The sequence below is a fragment of the Cenococcum geophilum genome (assembly GCF_001692895.1).
Source record: "Cenococcum geophilum 1.58 unplaced genomic scaffold K441scaffold_92, whole genome shotgun sequence".
Taxonomy (NCBI): Eukaryota; Fungi; Ascomycota; class Dothideomycetes; order Gloniales; family Gloniaceae; genus Cenococcum; species Cenococcum geophilum.
The window spans coordinates 276,250-299,257 of NW_027137650.1; the positions used below are offsets into that span (position 1 = coordinate 276,250).

The 23,008-nt window shown below is 34.4% G+C and overlaps 4 protein-coding genes across 4 annotated transcripts; 3 read left to right on the plus strand and 1 right to left on the minus strand.

Annotated features, from left to right (window-relative positions):
• Nucleotides 1-340: 340 nt before the first annotated feature.
• Nucleotides 341-661, plus strand: K441DRAFT_440125 (DNA/RNA polymerase; the record flags this gene model as incomplete). The annotated part of the gene is made up of 2 exons (XM_067641668.1): nucleotides 341-523; nucleotides 557-661. Coding segments are annotated over 2 exons (288 nt in total), but the record flags the coding sequence as incomplete, so codon positions are not given.
• Nucleotides 662-14,731: 14,070 nt separating this feature from the next.
• On the plus strand, nucleotides 14,732-14,941 carry K441DRAFT_595533 (uncharacterized protein; the record flags this gene model as incomplete). The annotated part of the gene is made up of 1 exon (XM_067644999.1): nucleotides 14,732-14,941. A coding segment is annotated over one exon (210 nt), but the record flags the coding sequence as incomplete, so codon positions are not given.
• A 1,223-nt stretch (nucleotides 14,942-16,164) lies between these two features.
• Nucleotides 16,165-16,365, minus strand: K441DRAFT_595469 (uncharacterized protein; the record flags this gene model as incomplete). The annotated part of the gene is made up of 1 exon (XM_067644995.1): nucleotides 16,165-16,365. A coding segment is annotated over one exon (201 nt), but the record flags the coding sequence as incomplete, so codon positions are not given.
• Nucleotides 16,366-19,288: 2,923 nt separating this feature from the next.
• Nucleotides 19,289-19,624, plus strand: K441DRAFT_595390 (uncharacterized protein; the record flags this gene model as incomplete). The annotated part of the gene is made up of 1 exon (XM_067644987.1): nucleotides 19,289-19,624. A coding segment is annotated over one exon (336 nt), but the record flags the coding sequence as incomplete, so codon positions are not given.
• Between the last annotated feature and the right edge of the window lie 3,384 nt (nucleotides 19,625-23,008).

The window sequence follows — 23,008 nt, forward strand, 5'->3', positions numbered from 1 at the left end:
CACCCTTAGCTTTAGCCCCCTCTATAAGCAGTTTATTACCAAATTATAGGCTATAAAGTAGTATCTTATTAATAACCTAAATAAGGGCTTTATTAAGCCTAGCTAAGCCCCTTTTACCTTACCTATTCTCTTTATTAAAAAGCTAAATAGAGGACTATACTTCTGCATTAACCACTATAAGCTAAATAATATAACCTATAAGGACCGCTATCTACTACCTTTACTTAATAAGACTCTAGTCCAAATAAGTAGAGCTAAGGTCTTTATAAAGCTTAATATCCGCTAAGCCTTCTACTAAATTAGGATAAACCCTAGGTCTAAGAATCTTACTATATTTTAAACCTATTACAGAATGTATAAATATAAGGTACTTCCTTTTAGACTAACTAACGGACTAGCTATATACTGGCAGTATATAAATAATATACTCTTTAACTACCTTAACAACTTCTATACGGCCTACTTAGATAATATTATTATCTACTCTAAGAATAAGCTAGAATATAAGGAGTACGACTATAAAGTCCTATAACGGCTCTATAAAGCTAGCCTCTAGATTAATATTAAAAAGTTAAAGTTTAGTATTAAGCGTATAAAGTACCTAGGTTTTATTATTAGTATAAATGGAATTAAAGCTAACCTAAAGAAAATAGCTATAATTAACTAGTGGGCACCCCTACGGACCGTAAAGGGGGTATAATTATTTTTAGGTTTTTATAACTTCTACTGACGCTTTATTAAGAACTATAGCAAAATTGCCTAGCCTTTTAACCGTCTTACTAGAAAAGACCAGCCTTTTTACTTTAACGCTATATATAGGCAGGCCTTTAATAAGCTTAAAAAACGGCTAGTATTAGCTCCCTTATTTATCTATTTTAACCTAAAACGGCCCTTAATACTAAAAACTAATGCCTTAGACGGCGTAATAGCTAGTATTTTTTTCTAGAAGCAACTAGACGGAAAATAGCACCCCATTATATACTATTTAAAGACTATAATAAATACTAAGCTAAACTACTATATCTATAACAAAGAAATGCTAGCTATTATCTCTAGCTTTTAGCACTGGCGTATATAGTTAAAGGGGACCCCTAAGCCAATTAAGGTAGTTTTAGATTATAAGGCCCTAAAATACTTTATAATAATTAAGGCCCTTACGGCCTAATAGGCACGCTAGGCGGATACCCTATCTTAGTTTAACTTCTTAATTATATATAGACTAGACACTATAAACCGCGTAAACGCTTTTAGAAGGCGCGAATAAGACCTAGATAACTAGACAGCTATAAAGATCTTATTATAGACCTAGACGCTACTATAACTAAAATACCTTAACCCCTAAATACGGGTAGAACTAAGTATGGACTTCTTAGGCGCTAAAATATATTCTATTAACTCCTTTAAACTTAACCTTATTAATAAACTACTATAGGCTAACTAAACGACTCCCTCTTTATAGGAGTACTATAAAAAGGTAAAAAACGTTATTAGCCTATAGTCCCTTAAAAACGGACTACTTAAGTACTAGAAACGGCTAGTAGTAGCTAAGAAACAGAACTTATAAACCTAGCTTATTACCAAAGCTTATACCTAGGTCTCCACAGCCTACCTTAGAAAAAATAAAACCCGTAAAATTATTAGTAACCGCTACTACTAGCCCAGAATAGTTATAAATATTAACCATTATATATAAAACTGCGACAGCTACTGTAAATCTAGAATCCCATAAGATAAGACCCTAGAATTATTAAAACCCCTCCTAATACCCAACTGCCCCTAGCAACATGTCTTTATAGACTTCTATAAGCTACTTATAGACCGTAATAAATATAATATAGTTATAATTCTAGTTAACCGCTTTAATAAGCGCCCGCTTTTAATCCTATATTATAAAAATATTAATACTAAAGAAGCGGCTTAACTATATATCTATTATATCTACTAAATCTATAGACCACTAAATACTATTATATCCGATTATAGGCCGTAATTTATATTAACTTTCTAGAATAAGTTTACCTAGATCTTAGGTATTAAGCTAAAGCTTTTATAGTATACCACCCCTAAATAAATAGTTAGACGGAAATTATAAATTAATACTTAAATTAGAGACTTTAGCCCTTTATTAACTACTTCTAAGATAACTAGGCTAAACTACTACCCCTAATAAATTATACCTAAGCGACCCTACCCTACAACTTTACAGGATTTGCCCCTATTTAACTAGAAATAGGCTACTTACCCTATATAAGCTTTAATTGGGAAAGACTAAAAGGACCCCAGACTATACGCAAAAAACTATCTTATAAGGAAGCATAGTAGTACGCTAAGCGCTTAAAAAAAAGCCTAGATAGTAGCCTATACAAATCTAAAAAAGGCCTAAAAATTAATATAATAGTAGGCGAATAAGTATAGGCGAGAGCCTAACTTTACTATAGGAGATATAGTCTAGGTTATAATAAAGAACTAAAAGATAAAACAACCTAGCTATAAGCTAGACTATTAAATAGTAGAACCATATAAGGTTCTTAAAAAGATAGGCAACTCGTATAAAGTAAAGCTCCTAGATTTAATTAAGGTTCTCTTTGGATAAACTACGGAAAGCCACAAACAGCCTATTACCTAGACAAAAGAATAAACCTCCCCTATTAATCTAAGTTAATAGCGATAACAAATAGGAAATTAAAGAAATACTAGCCTATAAGCTTATAAGGGGAACGTTAAAATATTGTATTAGTTGGAAAGGGTACAACTTAAACCCTACTTGGTACCCTATATAGAACTTTATAAATAGTCCCTATAAGCTTTAGAAGTTCTATAGCTGTTACCCTAATAAACCTAGACCCCTAAAGTACTTTAATAAGTAAATAGAGTGCTAGAATAGCGAAGATAATAAGCTACCTATTAAGTATAAAGCCTAAGGGCAGGCTTTTTTAGAGAGGAGGGGGTAATATTACAGCGCTAGTAGAAACTGGTGAATTATAGCTAATAGATATTAGTGGATTATGGCGGATAGTTACAGATAATCTTACACAGTTTTAGATAATTGCCGTTATATAACTAAAGGATTGTATATAATGTTAAGCGGCGCCGCCCTTTATCTCCTTTCCTTTCTTTAGCTTTAAATCCTTATTTATAGACAATCTAATTATACAGGCTTATATGCGTCCTTCTTACCGTACTTATACCTTAATTAACTAAGTCGCTAATAATAGTAAGGTTACGATCTAGTTTTATTTAATATTTAAGGGGGCTAAGATCTAGATCTATATTGCGTTTTAGGTTATCCTCTATAGTATTTAAAGAATTATAAGGCATATTTATATTCTAATATATATATAACCAGTTACTAATATATTCTAAACATATTAGTACTAGTCTCTTATAATTATTAAAGCGTTAGGCCTTAATCAATAACTAGGATATTTAGGAAAAACGCTAAAGACTTAAACTTTATAAAATAGATATTAAATTAGGGGGAAAGGAGCTAAAAAATATTTAAAAAAAAAGAATTTAACTAGAGGTAATAAAGGCTTATATATAAAAATAAGTATGCTAAATATAAAATACGTTCTAAATACATTTCTATTATATTCCTATAAAAATGTACTTATATTTAGGCCTTTTTTAATACTTATTTAATTATATAACGTCTAATACTATATATAATACTATATATATAGCCTTTAGACTATAGCGCTATAGTTCTATATATATATCCATTTTAAATAGCTTAATATATATTAGTAATTATATATTAATAATTTATAAACCTTTTAATTAGGATTTTATAATTATTTAATAAAATACTAAAATACTATTAACTATTAAATAGTAAAAAAATAGAAAAATATAAGGTAAGGATATAGATAGGGAGTTTAATGATAAAATAATAGGGTATATTATATAGACAGAGACGAATCCTTAAGGGAAAAGGGGGAGTCTATGTGCGAGGTAGGAAGGGTTTTCCCTAGGCACGTATAGCGTACGTGCCTTATAGGCGAGTTACCCCTAGGTTGCCCTAGGGTCGCCTATACCTTACGGCTATATAACTATCTACTTAGGTTTTACCTAATAAAAAAGACTATAAGAAATCTAAATACCTCTTTATTCTATTTTTTTACTATTTACTATTTACTTTTTATATATTTAAGCTTTATTTATATATATAAATATAGTTATTTATAAAATTTTATTAATTAATACTTAATTAAAAATATACTAAATAAAATAATAGGTTTTATATTAACTAATTTTATAATTAATTTTATATAATATTTAAAGGTTTAAAGGTTTAAAGTTTTAATAACTTTTAATATTTAAATTAATATTTTAAAAAACAAATATATAATTATAATAATAGCTTAAAGTTAATGTCTGAACGAGTTCGTACAGGAATTTATGGTCGCAATCACGTGAGCTAAGCGAGCTCAGGAAACCCCTTAAATTGCACCTCTTCATGTACGATTAAAAAACAACGATCATACAACCTAACAAGACTACGATTACGACATTACGTGATATTAGCCTTAGGTCATGTGTTCCGACAGTTAATATACTTTAAATTTTTTATTTAAAACTATATAAAATATATAAAATTATATTATTTAGAAGTTTTTTTAACTGTATAATTATACTAGTTTTAAAAATAAATGTTTTTATTTTATTAGAATTTAAATTATTAGAATTATATAATATATAAAATGAGTTATTAAAAAGAGCTAAAGTTAGTAAATTTAATAGATATTATAATTTAACTATATTGGGAATGAGGTAAGCGGTCGTTATATATTGCCGCAGCACTAATATAGTAAGGAGCCTTAAGCTCCTCGCCCTCTCTTATTCTAATAAAGAGGTATATATTAACCAGCATTACTATAACCTACTCGAGTAGTCGTTATTAGTAAGTTACCTTATATAACTAACACTAATTAGTGGTTAAATATATAGTTAACTATAGAGTAGCTAGGTTTTCGAATAGAAGAGATAGTCTTATATAGGGGTGCCATATACGCTTATATGGAATGGATTCTAGCGATACTATATTACCTTAAACTTGCGGAAAACTAGTAATAGAAGTATTACTAAGTACTAGGAGATACTAAGTTGCGTTTATTATATAGAACAACCGCGTTTACAAAGATTTGGTTAAGTACTTTAGGTTAGAAGTGTTACTAAACCTAAGGTCCTAAATTAACGTCCGAAACGCGTTAAATAACTACCTTAATACCCTTTATGTACCTTTATAGATTATAGGGTCACAATTAATACCTAACTACACGTTAAATAACTTTTACTTTCCTCATTCTTCCTATAATTAATGAGATTCTTACAAAAATCTACTAACTTAATTTAATCCCTACTAGCCGCCAAATCCACCTACGTACGTCCGCTATTATAGCGTTAACCTATCTAAAGAAGTACGAGAATAACATTAACCTAAAGATATAGAATACCGATATAACTTACCTTAAAGATATTAATTAGCAAGACTTAAACAGATTCTTATTATACTATATAGTATACTATAAAAATAGCAAATATAATAATACTATACTATAATACTATATAAGTGGACTTTATTAAATAGATAAAGGGAATATAGACTTCTATAAAGAAGGATATTATATAAGGCTTCCGTAACTTCATATAGGAGTATAAAGTATTTATACCTATAAATAGGGGTATTATTAAAGACAACATTTAGGAGCAGGTTATTAATATAAAAAAGAGCACGAATAGACTTAATAAGAGATTAAGCACTAACTACGCACTATAAGGAAGCTTGACTTACGATAAAATTTAAGTAATATACCTTTAGAGATAAATCTACCTCTGCCTTTAACTCCTCTATATTTAATTTAACCCGTAACTTTAACGTTAGATATTATACCCTAATAAGAACAGGTATAGGATCCTATTACTTCGCAATTTAATAGCCTTTAGACTTTACCGACCAGACCTATATCCCTACTACAGCCTATAACGTAACTTCTACCTTCTCTATCTTAATCTTAAATTAGAGGTAGTTTAAAATTACTTATAGAGCTTACAAAACTCTATTTAGATTAGGAGAAGAAGTTTAGCGGGGAATTATATAATATTCTTAATTTGAAATTGCGTATCTTTTATAACTATTACTAGAAGGTAGGAATAGAGTCTAATTAATACCACAACGCCTATTCTATTATACTTAAGGGCCGAGCTAGTACCTTCTATTATAATTATTTAGTAGGAAAAGGATTTAATTTTAACCGCATAATATATAAGTTAAGATGCTACTTTAAAATAGAAGAGAATAAGTAGCAGTATATATTAGAATGAAGAGAGACTACCTTTTTAAGAATTATTACTACAAACCTAGGTATCCCTCGGCTTAATTATCTTTAAAAGCTCTTTAATTAACTTTAGATAACTTAGCGTAGTCTATCTAAATTATATTAAGAGGACTTTAGCCTATATAATTAAGTTATTAGCGTATGCTAAGGTATTAAAGAATATAACCTTACTCTCTTTAATCCTATAAATACTTATAAAGGAGTATATACTTAATTAAGATCTTTTATTAGCGCTGCTCTACACTCTTAAAAAGTATAGTAATTTAACGCCTAACTTTAACCTACTTTAATTGACCTAGCTAACTAATATAATTATAACTGGACTAATTAAATATATAGTGGCCGTGGTAGGGAATATAGTAAAGGGTACAATTAATATTAACTATAAGGTAACTATAGAGGTCCTTATGGAAGTTTATTTTAAGGTAATTACTAAAAAAAGTGCTACGTTTATAAAAAGCCAAATTGCTAGTTAACTAGGTATTCTTTTAATAAATAAAAGGAGGTATATAATAAGTTTCGCTAAAGTATAAGAAATATTAGAAATTATAAGGTTACTATAGCCTACTTTTAAAGCTTCCTAGTTTAATATAAAGGTATAAAAGATTTTAAGGGTAAGGTTAATAAAACCAAACAGCTCCTTATAGATATAGAAATTAAGGACTACTCTCCTAACTAATACTTTACTAAGTATAGTGAGGTAAATGGCTTACAAACTGTCGCTGTTCTTAATAACTAATCTACACTCTATTCTATTACGAAGTCGGATATCTTTAATAAACTAAAGGAGAGTTCTGCGTTCTCCTTTAATAATAGATGCTTAGCAAATGTCTTCTATAGTATTATACTAGATACTAAAGCCACAGGAGTATCTATAGTAGGAGAACCTGAAGTTTAAGCTCTTTAGCAGCTTAATAACTCCGTTTAGATTAACTAATTAACGGTAGGCCAATATATAATTTGTTTTGGCAAGGGTATTATAATCTCTTTTAGTATAATTAGGGTCTAAACCCCTATAGGGTATATTACCTTCTATATTATTCCTATAAATACTCTATTTCTATTTTATATTAGAGATATAAATAAATTAAGCGTTAAGCTTAATAACCTTAAGAATATACTTATTTAGGGAGATAGTTAGGTACCCGTTATGCGTATATAGGGCTACCCCTAATTGCTCCTTTATAAACTAGAAAAGAGTATTGCTTAAAGCTACTTAACTAAGTTAGAGTTACGCTAACTACACTATTATTTTAGCCACCTATCCATTTATTAATTGCTTAGGATTCTTTAGTAAGTAGGCTATAAAGTTAAGGTTAAGGCAATTAAGCATCTTATAAAGTATTACTATTACTACTAAATAACCAGAAGTCCCCTAGCCAATTTAAGTTTACCCTTAAAGATAACTATAACTTTAACTTCTATATTATTGTTAACGTTATATATCTTAGCGGCAAGCTAGTACTNTAAGTTATTAACTTNTTAACCTCCTTNNAAGCCGCANGTTTNTTAANGGATATATTAGCTAGNAACGTATAGGATACCCTTTAATTATACTAGATTAATATCTACCTAGGACCCCCTAATTAAATCGTCTATAATATAGGAAAGAACTTTTTATCTATAGAGTTTTAATAATAGATAAAGGTAATAGTAATTAAGGTTAAGGAAGTCCCTATTAAGGTATATAATAGTATTAGAAAAGTAAAGCGATATTACGCGCTATTACGCCATATATATAAGATTATCTCTTTANAACTAAAGGACGCTAGTAAAAAACTTACCTTATAAATAGCTATTAAAGCTACTAATAATTCTACTAGCCTAGATAAACTTATATCTATACTACTAGTCTTTAGCGCCTACCCTTAAATAACTAATAATTCTTTACTATCTCCCTCTATTGTATAATAAGCTAAGGCTATTTANAAGGCAATAAAGGAGGTGCGACGTCTCTACGCTATATACTAGGTTAACAACGCACTAGAAATAAGAAATGGCCTAAATACCTTAATTACGCTTAATCTACTACTCTAGTCTAAGGTACGCGTATAGCGTAAAAAGGGAGGATAGTTAGGCCTATATTAACTTATTATAATTAATAGTTAAACTTATACTATTTAGATGCCTTATAAACCCACTTAATTCCATTTAACTATTATTAAGCCTTACTATAAAGATAATAGTTTTAAGCCTTTATAGGATGCTCTAAAAGATACCCTAAAGGAGAATTATAATTAATGTACTCTAAAAGGCGACTATAATTATAGTAGATATACCGCAACTATAACGCGGTAAAGGTCGCCTAAAGGGATTATATAATTACTAACATCTTATTAATTTTAAAGAGCAATTTATTGCTGATATTAAGAATAGAGTTAAGTTATTAATGGCCTTTATAATAGCTAAGGAGAAGGCTAACTTTAAGCTCGTAAAACAGCTCTAAAAGAAAGGTCGTATTATAACCTATAAAGCTCCTTTTTAAGCATCTAATAAGTAAGAAATCGATGGTCTTATTATAAGAGGAGTCTTTAAATTTAAGAAGTATAACCCTATTAAGTTTAATAAAGTTTGTATTTTTAAGTTAAGAATAGTTAATAAGATTAAAGGTAAAGCTATTAATACCCTATTTAAGAAATCAAGGCTTATTATTTAAGGTTATAATAATAATAGTAAGGAGGTAATTCTTATATAATCCCCTACAATTTAACAAGCCAGTTAGTAAGTTATTATTACACTAGCTCCCTCCTTGTCACGGGACGGGGGCAGTGGCTACAAAGCGTATGTATTTGAGGAGTCTACAAGACATTGCGCGATCGATCGTAAGGGTCGAGGGCGTAAGGAGGTGATATACCTACGCGTAGCTAACATAAGCTGTACGTGAGGTATACGCGAGAGCACGGGGCTCTCCTATAGAGGCCCCTGCGGTGGGGTTCTATAACACTACCCCCCCTCTTATAAAGGCGGAGCTCTGGCGACGCTGTGGTTACTATATATATATAAAAGGGACACTTAAGGTATAAAAAAGAAGAAAAGGGGGGTATTACTAAAGGCTTAAAACAATATTATATAATAGGGCTTAGCATCTAAGAATCCAACTAATTAGATAACTTTAACCGCCGGTTAAAGTTCCTAGACATCTTAACAATATTCCGGTTACGTAATTACACTTTACCGCAATCTAACGGCAATCTAACGGCAATTTGCCCTTACGTGGTAATATATAACGGTTTAACTCTATAAGGGCTTCTATAAAGGATTAGGTATAAAGTCTCTACTTAAGCCCGGTTTCTATAGGTTCGCGTAGTAAAAGTCACTAATTAGATCCTTTGCATTTTTAAAGTCTTCCTATAATTACCATTTTGGCTAATTTATGTCGAATCCTATATATATAGCTCTATAGTAGAGCCGTCGTCCTCTACCTTTACCAAAGTATTTAGAGTTAATAATTTATTTAACAATCTACTCCTTATAGTTCTCGTCTTCGTTCTTATCTTGGATTAATACTAGTAGGGGTTTAGGCTATATCTACCCTAGTAAGGGGTTAAGCTAATAGAGGTATAGTAGCCATAGGTAAAATACAGGCTATATTCTACGGGTAGTTAGGGCAGGTAAGAGTTTTAGCTTATATACGGCTCCCCTATTAATAACTCGTTTAATTAAATAGGGGCCGAGGCTCTTATAATCGAGTGACTTTATAGGCCTCTATATAGAGATATTATATATATCTAGCCATACCTAGTTGCCAACACGCATCTCCGGTAGTAGCGTTCTATAACAGTTAGCAAAGTAGGCCTGCTTTACTTAAGCCTAGGCCATTTCTCCCTTGCAGTAGTTAAGTAGATTTTTTATACGGTCTATATACTAGTCGGCAAGTAGCATCTTAAGGCGTTTTCTATATAGCAGTTTCTTATTAATAGGTTCTAGTAGCTCTATACCGGATTAGGGGTAATAACCCTTATTCGTAAAGAACGGGGTAAGTCCTATAGTAGTTAAGACGTAGTTATTTACTATGAATTTACCTAGTAAGAGGTAATCCACCCAGTTATCTTAACTATAGGCGACTACCTATTATAGGTACGCTTTTATACTGGCATTAGCGTTTTCTAATTACCCAGCAGTTTTATAGTAAAAGGATATAGATATCTTAACGGAGATACTAAGGCGTTAGTAGATTCGTCTCTATATATCGGAGTTAAATTATATACCTTAGTTGGACGTAATTAAGTTAGGTAACCTATATAGTTAATAAACTTTACAGAGGAAGGCGTTAGTAACGTCGCTAACGGCTACGCCTTTAGTTAGGACGTAGTGGCGCTCTTTTATAAGTTAGCATATTATTATAAAGATGTTTTTATAGGTACGGCCGTATTATTTATAGGGTAGTAGGTTAATAACGAAATCTATAGCAATATCTGCCTATTATTATATAGGTACTAATAGAGGGTACAGTAGTCCTTAGTACTTTATATTAAAGGCCTTAGCGCACTTATAACCATAGTAGGCGCCTATAAAGTGTTTAACTAAGTCTATTATTTTTGGCCAGAAGTAATATCGGCTAAAAAGCTCGTAGGTTCCTCCTCTACCTAGGTAGCCACTTAATCGGAGGTCGTAGGCCATTTAGATTAGTTACCATTATAGATTTTCTAAGTTAAGGATAAATAGGCGGCCTCTATAATAGAGCCTATTCTCTTTTACTTCTAAGGCTGCTATATTAATCTAGCCTAAGCTTTAAAGGTTAGTAGGCAGTATATAGGCGCTAGCGGTCTTTATAGCAATAAGCTAATACAGTAATAGATTAATAGAGGCGTTATATACTATAGTAATAAGCTTATTAATTTTAGGAGATAACTCTAGTTCTATAGTATAAAGCTAGGGTATAGTTAGCTCTATTATAGGTAGTATACCTAGGGCCAAATTTCGTGCTTTTAAGATTATCTATTGTTAGAACTAATTATAGGGGTTATCTTTAGACTAAGGAAGGTCTTATAAGCGGCGTATTAGGCTATTAGGCTTAGTACCTTATACTCTTAGTTTATATACAATTTTAAAGTTAAAACCAGAGAGGAACTCGTTCTAACGTACTTAACGTTAGTTTAGCTACTTTATAGTTATAAAGTACTTAAGNTTNNNATAGTCNNTAAGGACTTTAGTTNGCTANTTAGGCTNTANTAAGGANAGTTCTAGTTNGAATTCTTTAAACGCTTATATAATTATAAGGAGTTCTTTATTATAGATCTTATAGTTACACTCTTATAGTATAAGCTTAGACGAGTAAAATGCGACTAGGTAAAGGAGACCGTTATTACCTATCTAAGAAAAAACGCCTGCGTTAATATGGTCTAAGGAGTCAGTTTTAAGGTAGAGTTATTATCCTAGTGTAAAGTAAGCTAGGATAGGTACTTTAGTAAAGGCATTTTTAAGGTCTTAGAACGCCTTCTCGTATTTAGGCGTCTAGGTAAAGTATAGGTGCGTTTTTCTTCCTTTTATAGAAAGGCCCTTTATTCACATTATTGCTATAAGTAGTACTACTACGCCTAAAAAGTTATATATAAATTTCTAATAGAAGTTAGCGAAACTAAGAAAGGCTTATACGTCCTTAATGCAGTTCGGGGTTTATTATTTAGTAATTATATATACCTTCTTGGGGTCCATACAAACACCCTTAATAGTAATAATTAGTCTAAGGTATTTTACTTCTATGACTGTTGGTCACACAGGGTGACTCACCAATAACGACTACTCGAGTAGGGTTACAGTGATGTTGGTTGATAAAGCTTATTAATTAGAATGAGGAAGGGCGAGGAGCCTAAGACTCCTCGCCACGCTAGTGCCGCGGCGTTATATAACGACCGCTTGCCTCATTCCCGACACTAGCAACTCTTCTCTTATAGCTGCCATCTATATATAAATACTACTTGACTAGCGTAATAAATATCAATCCTTCTTACTTACTATTGCTTTATAAATACATGTGGTGGTGAAAATGCATCCGTTTTTGGGGGTGTTTGGCCGCCGCTTTTGGCGGCATTTCCACCTCGCTTAAGCCCTAACTTATTGCCGCTTTAAAAGAGGCTCTACTCGCTTAGCCTATAAGCCCCCCCCTTGATCGCCTTATAGGGGAGCGGTCCGTATTATCCAACGCTCACTAACGCTTAATGTTAATCTAACTATGGCATAGCCCATGACGCTGCCTAAAGGCCAGAGTCTACTTAAAGCGATAGCCGCCTCTCGCTTTTCTCCTATCCTTCTATAAACCAACTACTTCTCTAATCCTAATCCCGCTTACTTCTTAACATTTATCTTTTAAACCTATTTCCTGTTCTATTTCGATGCCAGCTACCTGCCTGCCTTTTAGACTAACACAGTGATGCGGACCTAGCGATGTTGCGGTTATCTAATTATTAGCTCCACCTTCACCTCTAACGGAGAAAAGGAGAAGAGCACTGGATATTAGCGCCGCTAATTATAAAACCACCTTAAATTAAACTGCACCTACCTCCCTATATAGGCCTAACCTCAGAGCTAGATTCGGACTCGATCTCTGACTCTGATTTATGTTCTAATTTAAGCTTTGATTTATACTCCGACCTAGATACTAAGCTAGATACGGATATTGAAACAGACAATTGTATAGACCCTGATCTCGGTTTAGACCTGGAATCAGACGACGAATTAGACGACGAATTAGACGCAGATTTAGATTCCGAAGCTGAAGAGATACTAAAGGATATTGCTTAATTAAAGAAGGAAGGGCTAGTAAAACCAAATCATACCCCACAAATAAAGAAGCTATGGAAGAGGGAAGGCGAAATCTGGGAGAGGTAAGACACATCTTCTACGTATACCTCGCGTCACACCATCTTCTAATAGCTCGAAATAGGTACTGCGAAAAGATTAAAAAAAGGACCAAAAAATCTCCGAAAGACCACCTACGTGAATGCAATCCGGAGGTATTTAAAGCGTATCTAATATGGCGCAAAAAACATTTCCGAATTAAGAAGGAGAGCTTAATGCGATGCTACTAGAAACGAATTAGCCTATGCTATAGGGATCTAACAAACTATAGAATGGACTCTAATGTCCTAGATGATATTTATAATATATATTCTCTAAACTTATTCTTTCCTTGCAAACTTGTTTACTAATAACTATAGTAGTAGATACCTAGTCTTGGGCTTAATAAATCGGAAAAGGAAAAGCACGCTATATACGTTTAGGACCTTTACGCTATCCTCCACGCTCTCTAGGTAGACGATACTAAGCCTCTCTACGGCTTTATTCGAGTCCAAATTTCGCTTCTTCTTCTACTTAGCGCAGCTACAGCCACGAGACCAGAGGCTCTTGTTGAAAGCGCTAGTGCTAAAGGCAGCAACAAAGCACTGTGGTTTAAAGATATTAACATTATAGTCGTTTATATTAAAAAACACCCTAAATAGAGCACAATCATGGTAAATGTAAACCTGGAACACATTAAGAATAAGAAAAAGAATAGTAGACCGTAAGCTAAGCAATAGATCTAGGCTGCGATTTATCTTACTAACCCTTTAAATATTGTAGAAAGAAGTTCACTTTCCGTCTAAAAGGACTCCTAGCGTTCTGCATTGTTTCGTATATCCTAGCTATTGGTATTAGTTGGGAGGCGTTTAGAGATAACTTTATAAGTGTTAAAGATATCTTTAAACTTAAGGCACTAGCGTACCGCGACGTACTATACGTTAAATAGAAGGACGAAGTACTAAATCAGCCATTCTTCTGCGACGTTAGGCATATAACGGGGGGTGTCGACGTTCTAAAAGACAAAGCCTTTCTATACTTAAAATACCGTAACATATTTGTACGCTTAGGGCTTATTACCGGTTTTAAAAAAGCACTAGAGTTGTACTAGCTGCGACGGGCTTTAGGTCAAAACATTAATGGTAGGTCGGCTCTATTATCAGCTCTTAGTTTCCTTTATTCTAGCTAATATTATAAAATCTATAGACACTCTTACTCCTAAAGAGCGGAACTAGACTATGGGCCATCTCGGTAGCATATACGAAAAGTACTATATACTAACGCATATTGCGCATAATTACTAAAGCATCTATTTTAGAAGTCCTTTATAAGATATCCTTATCAAATCCGTCGCAAGAATAGGTCTATTACAAGATCGACGCGCACCTATAGAGCTTAATAATAACTAGCTGGAAGAGCTCCAGAACTACCCTAAGCTTAAAACGCTTTGTAGTAAATAAGGAGAATATAAGGACTAAATTAATAGCGTAGGCTTTTACCCTATTACTAAGGCTAAAGGAACTAACTTGTACTAGCAATATAAAGATGCTAAGCGGAAGATTGGTATAACATATTAAAGATTGCGCAAAGAACGATTGAATAAGGCTATTTGTGACTTCTACGATTTAATTAACACGATTAAGATAGCCAGGCAGCTTAGTGGGAAGGCGCTAACTAAAGTGTTAACACTACCAAGAGTTGAATTTGAAATTCAAGAGCGGGCCACTATTACTAGTATGCTCTTTAAGCCCTTAGAAAATGGTAACGATCGTATTAAGTTCGTCTATACTCTAGCTCGACTATGTTATTGGCAAGAAACCTCTTAACGTAAAGCCTTAAAACGAAAGAAGACGGACTTCGTTATCTTTAATAGCAATAATTTATCTTTTATAAATAAGTAAAAGAATATCTTGGATGACCCAACTCTCGGTTATATAGCCTTTAACAGTACCCCTAGTCAAGGTGGCGAGACTATAACGCGAGAACTAGGCATATCAAAAGCCGATGAAGTTAAGACCGCTTAGTGTCTATGTTAATATCCCATAGTACTTCCACACCCAATATGCCTCATTTATATTAGTAACGAAGAATTTATATATAAAAGGCGGATGCGCAAAATACCGCAAAAGGACGTCCTTAATAAGTATATAGACACCCACTTTTAACTGCCCGAGGATTAGAGAGAGTTTAAATATTACTATCCCGAATGTTTAATGCGACTAGAGGGCATTATACATTTTAAGAGACACGCATGTAATATACATGGGGTATTTTATTAGTATCTCGGCTCTAGCGGGCAGCAGGGAATTTATTTTAGAAGGAGGATTGCGAGTTTAGGAAAGGAATCGGTTTTAGACGTCGATATTTACAAACCAAGGAGATAATTTTTCGACGGATCTATTCTATTAGGCTTATAAATTATAAAGGGGGATAGGAGCTGTTTTAATCCTATTTCTAAATACTAGTATTAAGAATACTTTCCCACTCCTTAGATAATGAGCTTATAATAATAGTAGAGACCTACGACTAATAGTAATTGTATAAGGAGTAAGAGTATTCGTATAAAAAGCGCCTCTAAGAGAATTGATAGCTTAAAGAATAGAACTAGTCTTGCTGCGTATATATATATATGGTTTTAAAGCAGCTATGGTTGAAAGTAAATACGACCTAGGAGAGACGGGTATATTCTAACCTCTTTAGTAATCTGCCTATCGCAGAATTCCAAATAATTGCAAGATCTAGCCGTATACGTCTAGAAGCCATCTTAGGCCTAAAGCTATTAACACTAGCCCGGTCTTATCGGCTTACTACTCCGCAGTCGTAATGCGGATTTCCACTATATATTCCACGATTGTTATCCTACGTTATCCACCCCGGCTCCTAATTATATTGGTTCTGGAGTTAAGGCGAAAGGCTTACTAGGCTAAGAAGCGAGCTAAGCAGCATACGGAACAAGGGCATTTAGAGGAATTTTAGGTGCTATCTCTAAGAAAAGTAATGGGCACTGCAGTAGCAAAAGAGCTATTATGTAAGACCTTAACGAAAGCAGCTAAAGAGATAACAATATTACACTATAGCTTGTACACTGTGCGCTTATATAGCAAATATCCTTAATCCTGTATTCTACCATAACGCGTATAAATAGCCTCGTCGTTATGGCCTTAAGCCTAAACGTAAATGCGAGATTATTTATGCTGGTTAGCGTGTTTAGATGCTCCTCCCCAAGCACCCTTATTCTTGTCTCCATTACTTATACAAATAGCTCTTTAGCCTCTTTCTACCGCCCTTAATTCTTGTACGTCGACGCCAGGTTGGCCATACGCCCCTTCTCCACGCCTTAAGTTTCTGCAGGCTCCTTCTCCGTACCTTTAGTTTCCGTAGGCTTCGTCCTAGCATTTTAAGTTGCTCGAGACCTTAACTTAACACTATATCCGTAAGCAATCTTCGTCTATCCGCTCTTTGCACTTCGTCATTCCCGTTCTATTATCGCGTTCTTATTAACTAAGGCTACTTGCCTATTTATTAGTCTCGCGGTATACTGGCCTAATTGGGTTCGTTAAGCTCGCTAGTCCCTAATTTATATTATCCCCATATAATTACTTGGTTTAGGACTAAGGATAAGCCCGCTAATATAGGGCTTAACTACAGTTACGTACCGTCGCTCTACCCGTATCGCTCTAGCACATTCTTGCCCAAATTAAGTATAAGGCTTTGTCCTAGCGAATAGGGCGTACGGAATTAAGCTGGTAGACCTTGAGTTTTAACTAGCAGATATATACAAGTTAACACCATTATAAACTAAGCTAAAGAAATCATAACTGCAAGCTTAGTAGGGAAATTTTATAGTATTAGAATCGCAAGCTAAAATACAGTATAGAGAATAGGAAATCTTTTAGAAAAGTAATAAAATTGTATTAATTTACCGCCGCGGCTTGCCCCACTTTCTAATAACTTTAAAGCATAACAATAGTTTAGTTGGCTTCTTACACCCCATAACTTTATTGCGCTCCCGAGCTTATTTTTTAGAGATCCGCGTATTCCTTTAAAGGGGAGGGTGTACCGGAGCTGCAGTTATTAAGGGAGTGCTCTGTCTAACGATCGCCGAATACGCTATATAATTTCCAAGAGCGGAGGCTTAAGCAGCGTCCTTTTTTCGTCCACCTTTAGGCTTTTTACAAGTTTTAGCGACCCAAGAGCGGTGCGTTATAGTATAAGGCTAGCCAGCAGTAGCGTACGTATCGGAATGTGGTCGGCGCATTTAGTTAACTCTTCGCCTAAGGCGGTTATGCGTTTATTAAGGGAGGGCCATAGGTAGAGGGTCTACTTCTTCCGGGTCCTTCTATTGATCTATAGCTGTTAGTCTTATACCCCAGTTGTTATTCTATATGCCTTTGACCTTCCATTGGTCTATTACTCTCTTAGCTGCCAGTGACCCGATATCCAAACGATCTTTGCCGAGTTTCCCCCTAATATAATTATTGCGAAGCCGTTCTTCCTCCTTATATTAGTGTTGGTTAAATACCTAATTAGGGCGTATTCGCCTGTGCTCTTAATAAATAGGTGCAACGCTATACATAGGCTTAGGACTAGGGCTTTAAGTCGATTCTTCTAAACAATACGGGGGTGGCGGGTCATCAATAAAATTTTGTTTGTGCTTAAGTTCCGCTAGATTAATTGCTTTAAGGGCTTATTAAATTTTAGTAAGGGAACGCGATATTATAGCTGTTAATAAAAGAAAGGTTAATAAAGGGGGAAACGGAATAGTTTATAAAAAGTATACGAAGTGGCAAGCAAAAACCTTAGTAGGCGTAATGTTAGGGAAGGCGGGGGCGTGTAGGTTAACGCGCCTAGGCACCTCCACTAATGTAGCCTATTAGGTCAGGACCGAGTAAATCATTTATAAACGAATCACCTCCTTACAATCCCGTGCAACCCTACCTTCATCTTTATTCCTAAAACGCGCCGGTCTGGGCGTGTGTTAAAACTAGACACCTTATCAGCTTTATTGGTATTAAGATATTAGTGCTGTGTTGCTTTCTTACGCAATAAAGGACAAGAGAGTTCTTGCTATAGATGAAAACTAGTAGCATTGTACTTAATCTAGATAACATTTACATTATAATTATTAAACTGAGAAACCTCCCTTGCAATGACCTCGCAGTACCCAGCCCCTTAGCCGTCAGCGCTATTTATATTAAAGCCAATAAATTCAAGGGCCGAATAAGTTATTAAAGATTAACACAACCAATATCTCGTCTCTTAATTGCCGGATAGTACGTTAGGCTTAAATATCGGCCCTCTTCTCAGCTCACGCTCCCTAGAGTGTCTCGCTATAGTTAGCCGCTTAAATTGCGATATAACAATTCAAGAACTATAAATCTCTAAGCTGTAGTGCGAGTTCTATATTCTTCGTAACGGAGTTATTCTTCTTCGGGACCGTAGCAGCCAATATACTACCTAGGTCTTAGGTAAGCGTTCCACGCCGTTCCAGGCTAGTCGCAAGCGTAAGGTTATCCTACTTCCTACCAAAAACACTAAAATTGGAATAGGTGGCATGTCTTCCACACTTATCCAGTTTAAGCTGCTCTGGCTTAGATACGACGTTGTGGGGAAAATAAAGACATAACTTAGGGACTTCTCCCAGCGGGCCGAAGACCCTATGCTTGCGCGGACAGTTAAAGCGTTAACTATCCCGTTATCTTAACATTTAATAAGAATTTATACGCCAGTAAACAAAGGCCTTGGGATACAATATGAATCGTTATACAGCATTGGTAAAGGACAATTTGGAGTGGTATTTTAAGCCCTTAATATAGATTCAGGCGTGTATATTACATATAAGCATTTTATATATCCACCTACCTTTAAAGCCAAAATGAGGGCCGAGTACATAACCATGGTTAAACGGGAGGTTAAGACCCTTACGCGTCTTACTTACGTAAGTATATCGGGATATTTAAAAGAAATATTTCTACTAATATCTATCACAGCCGCACATTATTAAGTATATATGGCACGAGACAACGTATATTAATCTCAAAATGTTTACTAAACTTATGGATAGTTTATTAGAAGAACTTCGCGGCCTAGAAAATAATAAGTTCTATCCGATTGCCTTTAAATATATCCTCTACACGCTCGACTTTCTTAACTAGAATTCTATAATTTATTAAGATATTAAACCTAGAAATATTCTCTATAAGGTCACTATAGATGATTATTACTTCCGGTTAGGGGACTTTAGATTATATAATAAAGCTTTACTGGTAATATCGTTTGCTGGTATACAGTTATATATATCACCGGAAGTATTTCGCCGTAATAAGCAGTCACCGAAGGCTGATATATGGTCGCTTGCTATTACTATATTCGATATAATTGATAAGATAGGGTTTCACTTAAAAATAGAACATATTAAGGTGCAAGATAAATTATTTAATATTATAAGAGAGATAGAAAAGACAACAGGTTATAGTGACTTAAAGTTGATGGTTGCTCTAGACCCTTAAAAGCGCCCTTTAGCTGCTTAATTGCTAAATACACTGGAACCCACTAAGGTCGCTATCGTTAAGATTATAACACAACCTAAGCCAGCCACTATTAATCACCAACTACAACTTTAGAAGAAATCGATTAACCTCCGTTCTTAAGTAAGAAGGAAAGCTTCTGTTATATAGGGTATAGCACGCTAAGCCCGTTAAGGGAGAGTTGATCCACCTTTAGAGGGTCCATTAAAAGTACAGAAGGAGAGCATCAGACGGTATTTTAGTTGAGAGACATTTAACTATACTTATTTAATAATTGGCTAAGCACCGTTCTACACCTTTTTAATATCTAAACTATTAAGAAATGCAGTCTGCTCCTAAATGATATCTTAGCTCCCTCTTTATTCTTAGGTATAGCGTATATTTTAGAGCTATTAGGAGGTAAGCGGACCCTAGCGTTATTACGGAAAGTTTTATAAAGGATAGTGGAACAAGCGGGTTAACAGTTTATTTTTGTTTCTTAAAAGAGTTTAAAGGGCCACTATAATAAAGCTAGGATGGCTATAAAACTATCGTCCGAGACTAAGGCCTTAGATGCTCTATAATTAATATAAGTTCGCTTATATATAAAACTTGGCAATAGTCTTAGCTTCCACGTACCTCTTATGCGACATAATTGGGGTTTTAGTGCAGACATTAATACGGTAAGCAATAATCCTCTATTACGTGCCCGCCTTAGTCCACAAAGAACTATAATATTCAGGGGCTATAAATATAGAGGGTAACGGTAGCAATCCTCTAAGCAGTACTAGAGATAGCGTTCGCCTCAACAGCGCTAGCGTATAAGACTTAGAGTAAGAGGAAGGGAAAGAGGAAAGGAAACTAAGTAGACCTAATTACGCATATATAGAATATACTAAGGAGACGACTCCAAGCTACGCTAACATATTGCATATCTTCGTTAATTATTCATCCTAAAGCTAAAGCGATTAACTGAACCTACTCTTAAAAAGTTATAACCACTAAAATATATAAATTTGGCTCTCTCGGACTTCGACTTGCAGCAGTTAATAATACTCCTAGTTATTCGTCCGCCGATAAACACCTCTCTTAAGAGCACGTAGTGTAGGCTAAAATTGCAGTACACCTATGGGATTCCGGCACTTATTGGAAAGTTATAGGCGGCGTTAATTAGTCTATGGCTAACCGTAATTATTGGCTCGCTAGCTTTATGGTCGTGATTTCTAGAATATAGATAATACGAATCTCGAAACTACGCGCATGCTATAAGTAAAGCCCAGGAATCCAGCTCAACCTAGCACTTACCAACTCTTTTTATTTGTTTGCGGCGTAGCAGGTTTATAATGACCTTTTCCTATTCTGGGCGAAGTCGCGAGCCAAAACAAGGTGGCTTAAAGTCCTTTCTACGAAGACTAACGCCTTCTTTAAATAACAGTCGAATAAAGGCGATTTTAATTGGGTTATATATAGCTGCCTCTTATATAAAGCGATCTGGTTATGCTCTAGCGTCCCATAGTATATATATAATCTCTTTTCGGCCATAAGAAATAGCTGCGTTTAGCGGGATGCGTCTATTAGTAGGTTTAACTTCGGCCCTATACTCAAGTAGTAGTTTAACAATTTCTACGTTAGCTCTCCACGAAAGTTCTGAGAGCACGCTTTCGCCTTCTCTTAGTGCGTTAATAGGCGCGCCCTATTCTAGTAGCAGGCGAACTACATCCATATAGCCTTTCTCAGCGGCTAATAGTAGGGGCTTAATAAGATTATTAACGTTAATGAATAGAACGGCCTTTTAAGCGGTGCTAGTCCGCCCGAACTTCGCCGCCTAGGACATTGCGGAGCTGCTGCTGCGTTTATAAAGCTTATTATTTAGTATACAATAGAAGTAATGGCCCATAATGACGAGAGCATTAATGTCGCACACGTGTTTAAGATATCCCGCTATTCTAAGAATTAATTTAATAGGTAGATAAAGTATAGACATTTCCGATGATTAAGAGTGCTATTTAAGGCATAGCGGGAGTGGACAGGTTTTCCCCTTATTTTAAGTCTTTAGGGCCAAACCAAATATTTGGTTGTTAGCGGCATTATATACTATTTTAGCCAACAGTATCCGAACTCTTATAACTTTAAAGCTCTTAAAAGTATACGCAAAATATTTATAAAATACTAAAACTAGAAATAAAAGAAATATATAAGGATAGATCTAAAAACATTAAAGAAGTTCCTATATAAAGACCCCTATAAACTTCGCAACGACCCGAAACCCCCTTACACATACTTAAAGAAGTTCCCACGTAAACAGTCCTATAAGTATAGCCATAAGTCTAAGCCCCCTTACGTAACCTAACTACCCCTCCCCACTATACCGGAATAGATGGACAACCGCTGTGTATAATAAGCAGAGAAATAATTTAAATAAAAAGAAAACACTATAGAATAACATGTTTATATCCTTAAGGTATAAATCTATAAGTACCTTAGTCTTAAACACGACCTTTAGTCGCTAAGGCGATATATATTCCCAGTCCGCAAGAAATCCAAAAAATCCCAGGTCGTCGGCATGGATTTACCTTCTATTATCGCTTTTAAGATAGTAAATAAGTTTATCTAAGGAAAGGCCTAGATCCTCGCGAATGCTTTATAGCTCGCTATAAGTTAAGCAGGTAGAAACTATAGTGGGAATAGTAAAATATTGTTTTATTTTGCGATAGGCTAAGCGAAGAGAGGCTAAGGTGGGTGTAGTATAGGGTAAAAGTTTAATCCTTTTGCCAACTTTTATTAGAACTCTTCTTTATGTTTATATCTTGCACTTATAAACTTAAGACTATAGAGTTAAGGATACTATATTCAATCGTCGCCTATATTTAGTTAATATTATTGGCCTCATTATTGACTAACATCTCTTTATTGCTGTCTGCCCCTATTTCTTAATCCTTAGTGCTAAAGCTACTTTCCCTATTATATAATGTCTCTGCGTCCCATTCTTGATCCTTATTACTAAAGTCATTTTCCGTACCAGCCAACGCCTCTAGGTTGCCGTCGCTACCCCTAAAGTCAGTTTCTCTATCTATGAATTCCTACTCGCTAGCTGACGATTTAGGAACGCTGCACTCGTAAGTACTTGGGGATTGTGTAATATTACTTAAAGAGAAGTTGTAATTAATGTTGTCGGGGATATAGAATATAGTAATAACTTCTTTAGCAATGTTTGATATAATATAATATCCTTTATAAAAGGGGTGTGCTTAAGAGTAGTAGAATGTATAAATAAGGGTATAAGTCTGTGTGCTTCTAAGTACTAGCTACTTAGCGTCTTAAATATAAGTCCTACCTTAACGTAAGGCAGATTAATATAAGTTATTATGCCGCCTATATAAGGCGGAG